Raw genomic sequence first — 5084 nt, forward strand, 5'->3', positions numbered from 1 at the left:
AGTCTATATAGTTGTGTGTAGCCAAGGGCTGCTAGCCCTATTGATTACATGAGAGATAGGAATAGGGGTAAAGAATCCGTGAGGAGCGGGATTTCTTACAGTTGAATTGCGTGTTTATATATACAGTTGATTTGACTCTTTGAGATCTGGGTGATTTCTGTTATTTCAGCATCTGACTTGTCAAAATAGAGTTATTTAAAAGCCACTATAAGAGCTCTTGTGATGATGTCAGTATTTGATGCTATATGAAATTAACAGATGAGATACTAGAGATGAGATATTTGAGAAAAAAGAGAAATCAATTCAGAATACATGGCAATCTCATATAAATAGAATGTGGGGTCATTTGAAGCTAAATGTAATTACTCATTAAAACATAGCCCGCCCTGGAAAGTTCGTCGACTTGCCTCTCCTCGTCCCAAGTTCCCCAGTCCACCCTCAGTCCGCCTGTCCACTCGGCTCTGATCCATTGCCAATCGGCAATTCCGCCGGCACCAGAACAACGGTTTACTCGATTCAGCCTTCCGAACCATCACCTGTACTGTGACTCTGGCTTGATCCCCAGCTTCACCTCATCTGATGCTGATGCTCGACTGCTCAGGCCCATAATGAAATCATTCCTTGGCCGATAACTATCCAGGCTGGGATCTGGGATAAGTTTTACCCCACACGGAGTCTCGAACTCAAGGGTCTCCGCTTGTCAACCGAACAAGCTGCTTAGTAGAAGTTTTGTATATTAGGGGACTCAAGTTACTCTCTCATCACCCAAGCACATACGTCGTCTCCAGTGGCTTGGGTGTGACGGAATGCCGTTGTTGCAACGAACAGCGCTACCAGTGTTCTTTGGGCTAGTTATCGGTGTTCATCGACTTTTGCAAATGCACCGTGATTGGGATCGCTTATTAGAAGCATCACTGGAACCAATTATTCCCGGGAGGACGCTGCTTAGTAGAATATATAGCACACGGGCCGTATTCTAGATCCCCAATCTCGCACTGCAATAACTTATATGGGGACAGACTCCATCCAAGATAGCCAGCAAGCTAACCATACACCAGAACATGAATTACCCAAAAGATGTTGTCTAGAATCCTCAGCTCCAGCATACATAAACACCCATCCCGCTCCCTCCTCTCTTTCTCACTCCCAATTCTCCCAATTCTCCCCATCTCACCTCCCTCCTCCTCCCTATCCTCCCCCTTCATCTCAACCAGAGCTTTGTCATCTTCCCGCCTAACAAACAGCCCTTTACTGCGCTCTATCAACGACCATACCATAGTATCTACCTCTGCAACATACTGTTCACCATCCCTAGCATCCTCCTTCCACAGCATGTCTCCTATCTTCACAACTACAGTCAACGGCAACACCTCTCCGCTGCGTAATGGCATCCACGCAGCCGCAGCCGCAGCCACAGCACAACCCATGGCTCCCGGGCCCAGCAGCCCGCCAAAGGAGGAAACCAACCCCATGGACGACGTCAAACCGAAAGTCTACCTAGACACCAAACGCAGACTGCCCGAATTCGTCCTGACTGACAAAGTCGTGCTGGTGTCTGGTGCCGCGCGCGGACTTGGGTTGACGCAGTCCGAGGCGTTATTGGAAGCTGGTGCTACTGGTAAGCTCGTCCCCCTTTTTTTACACATTCTTTTTCATTAGATATCTCTATTTTTTGGTTAGGTGGAGGAAGTTGCCGGATTCCACTACATCCTCCCACTTGTTGTTCATGAGGGAGACGGAGGTCTTGAGCTTGAGGCGAAAGCTGCTATTGCCATGAATTTCCTCGGCCAGAACACACTGACTGGGCTGGACTGGAATTCGATGCTGAAGAAGTGGATATTGACTTAGGGGGTTTGGGGCGAAAAATGGGCAAAAAGTGGACTTGCCGCCGCGTTACAGTGGGCCAGCTTGGGTTCTGCTTGGGTTCTTCTTGGGCCCAATCGTCTGTTATTGCTTTTTAACCAGTTGGTTGGATTGAGAATCCGATCTGCTGACCGCTGCTGTCCAAAACTTTAGTCTACGCTCTCGACCGTCTGGATAATCCCGTCTGTACAGTACTTTCCTTTCCATATCTCCACCGGCTTTATATTTATTACCCCAAACACCCCGTGGAAATCTAGAGTTCTTCCGACATACAAGAATTGTGGACTCGACTCCCTTGGGCCGCTACTTTTTAAAACTAACCCAACCGTCTGGCACCAAATCACTGACGTAAACCCATCATCATCATCATCATCATGACCACCATCTAGTCACCCGATTTCTATCGCGTCCAGCAGCGCGCAGCAGAAGAGCTAAACACGAAGATCCACTACCGTCGCATCGACGTGCGCGACACCGAGGTTCTAAACGAGGTTATCACGGAAATCGCAGACCATGAGGGTAGGATAGACGGCCTCGTTGCCGCAGCGGGGATTCAACAGGAAACTCCTGCGCTCGAGTACACTGCCAAGGATGCTAATATGATGTTTGAGATCAACATTACGGGCGTGTTTATGACCGCCCAGGCTGTGGCGAAGCAGATGATCAGGTTTGGAAATGGAGGGAGCATTGTTATGATCGCGAGTATGAGTGGGACTATTGCGAATAGGGTATGTTCTGCGATTTTTATTTTTGTTTTTAATTTTCATTCGTATCTTTTCCTCCTCCCCCTTGATCGTGTTTATTTCTCCGCTTCGCCTTTTACCGGAGACGAAGAATAAAGCGAGAGATGCACATCCGATTGCTCTAGCCCGCCGGCTCACTTTTGGCATCTGCTTTTCCTGAAATGCAATATTTCTCTCGTGGCATATGGCTTTGGCTCGGCATATGGTGGTGTGTACTATGTATGGCAATCGCTGCTGGTGCAGCTTTCAGCCCCTGTCCCACTAGCCTCTTAACACAACTACCCCACATACATCATCACCCGTTTGAACTTTCTAAGAAACAACCCTAACTACCCCAATACTATGCCACCAACCGCCCAAAACACTGACAAATACTAACTGCACAAAACCCCAGGGCCTAATCTGCCCCGCCTACAACACCAGCAAAGCAGGCGTCCTCCAACTCGCCCGCAATCTCGCCTCCGAATGGGGCCAGCACGGCATCCGCGTCAACACCATTTCGCCCGGCTACATCGTCACCGCCATGGTCGAGGAGCTGTTTGTGAAATACCCCGAGCGCCGCACGGAGTGGCCGAAGCAGAATATGCTGAACCGGCTCAGCGCGCCGCAGGAGTATCGCGGCGCGGCTGTGTTTTTGATCAGTGATGCGAGCAGTTTTATGACAGGCAGTGATTTGAGGATGGATGGGGGGCATAGTTCGTGGTAACTAGGCTTGAGCATGATGGAGAACATACAACACATATCATCCATCCCTTTGATGGCATGCTTGATTTTTCGTTGGTGGGTATTGGGTAGCGGACTTTCTCGCCTTCTCACCTTTTTTTTTCTTTCTCTGCTGATGCCTGATTTCGTTGGTTAAGGAAACCAAGATAAAGAATATACAGAAGAACAAGCATATAAAGACACTTCTAGAGAAGTATGAGAAGATCTTTCAAACAGATCTTTCACTGAAATTATCACTGGAAGAAGAATTTGTACATGAGATTGATACAGAGAATATAAAACCAGTTAATTAAAATGCATACCTTCTGTTGCAAATACATCTCAAAGAACAGAAGTATCAGATCACAGACCTTCTGAAATGTAGTCTTATACAACTCTTATCAAGTATGTGAGGTTTCTCAGTTGTATTTATGAAAAAGATAAGTGAGAAATAGCAGTTGTGTATGAATTATCAAGCACTCAATAAGCTTATGATTAAGAACAGATACTTACTGTCACAGATTTAACAACAGTTGAATACAGTTAGAAATACTTAATATCTATCAAAGATTAATCTTCTCTCAGAATATTAACAGATTTGTATAGATAAACTATCAATATCTTGAACTATATTTAATATACAATGAGAGAAGTTTGAATTTCTAGTAATATTATTCAGTCTGATAAATATGACTGTTATCTTTTAAATAATGATAAATATGATTTTTTATAAACAGAATAAAATCTTATGTCTTATATATCTAAATAACATCTTAATCTTTTCAAAGTTATATAATAAACATGTGAAGTATCTTGATAAAGTGCTTATAACTGTCACAGAGTATAAGCTCTATATTTAATCAATCAAGTATATGTTTAAAATGACAGAGTTAAAGTTTATAGAATATATAGTAAATAATAACTATATATATCTCATGTCAGAGAAACTGAATATTATAGTAAATTAACTACTACTGAGAAATGTATATTATATATAACAATTTCTTAAGTTAATCTTATACTACTGTAGATATATTAAAGATTTCATATAAATAACTATATTACTCTCAGATCTCTTAAGAGAAATAAATGTAAATCTATGAAAGAAGAAGTTTTATTCAATTATCTGAAATATTATATATAAAGAGATCTTTCTTATATTAAGAGAGTATATAATAATATTCTCAGTACTTATTCAATTATATTATAATAAATCTTTTTATATAAAGATAAACATATCTGAATAAGCTATTAGAGACACTCTTTTACAGATAAGTAAGTGTAACTAGACTGACTATCAGAATTATAAATTTCATATTTAATCTCATTTGATCTGATCTCATACATTTCTTGGTGTGAATTCTGCTGAGACTGGCTATTAAAAAAACATGCAAAGTGACTATATATCAGATCTTAAAATGAAATCATGACTTGAAAAAAATAAGAAAGTAGTCTCATTTGATCTCATTTAGTCTCATTCTTGACATAAAGTTACTATTTTTAGACATTTTAAGGTTTTTTTTAGACTATTTTTAATTTTTTAAAAAGTAACACTTTTTGATAATGCTTAAATGAGATTTAAAGTCATTTAAAGCAATAAAAATAATTTAAATTGAGAAGTGAAAATCATGATCTCATTTGAAAAATGTGATAAGAGTAGACAGTAAGTCTCACTGAGACAGTATGAAACTACTATCTAATGTTAAAACTGTGTAATGAGATCAGTCAAAGTGATAATAAGACTATTAAAAAATCTGGTCCTGGTTTCAGACACGG

The 5084-nt window shown here is 41.3% G+C and overlaps 1 protein-coding gene across 1 annotated transcript; it reads left to right on the plus strand.

Moving 5' to 3' along the window:
- The first annotated feature begins 335 nt into the window (after window positions 1-335).
- On the plus strand, window positions 336-3877 carry BDCG_08963 (oxidoreductase). The gene is made up of 4 exons (XM_045424735.1): window positions 336-1618; window positions 2017-2045; window positions 2253-2591; window positions 3001-3877. The coding sequence occupies exons 1-4, from the start codon at window positions 1078-1080 to the stop codon at window positions 3310-3312; spliced, it is 1221 nt and encodes a 406-aa protein (XP_045273387.1). The 5' UTR covers window positions 336-1077; the 3' UTR covers window positions 3313-3877.
- Window positions 3878-5084: the final 1207 nt, after the last annotated feature.

Source organism: Blastomyces dermatitidis, assembly GCF_000003525.1.
Source record: "Blastomyces dermatitidis ER-3 genomic scaffold supercont1.13, whole genome shotgun sequence".
In the NCBI taxonomy this organism is placed as follows: Eukaryota; Fungi; Ascomycota; class Eurotiomycetes; order Onygenales; family Ajellomycetaceae; genus Blastomyces; species Blastomyces dermatitidis.

Coding starts and splice junctions, on each gene's coding strand:
- BDCG_08963 (XM_045424735.1), top strand. CDS start 1,078: ATGTTGTCTAGAATCCTCAGCTCCAGCATACATAAACACCCATCCCGC. Junction 1,619..2,016: donor ATTGGAAGCTGGTGCTACTG/GTAAGCTCGTCC, acceptor CCAAAACTTTAG/TCTACGCTCTCGACCGTCTG. Junction 2,592..3,000: donor GTGGGACTATTGCGAATAGG/GTATGTTCTGCG, acceptor ACAAAACCCCAG/GGCCTAATCTGCCCCGCCTA.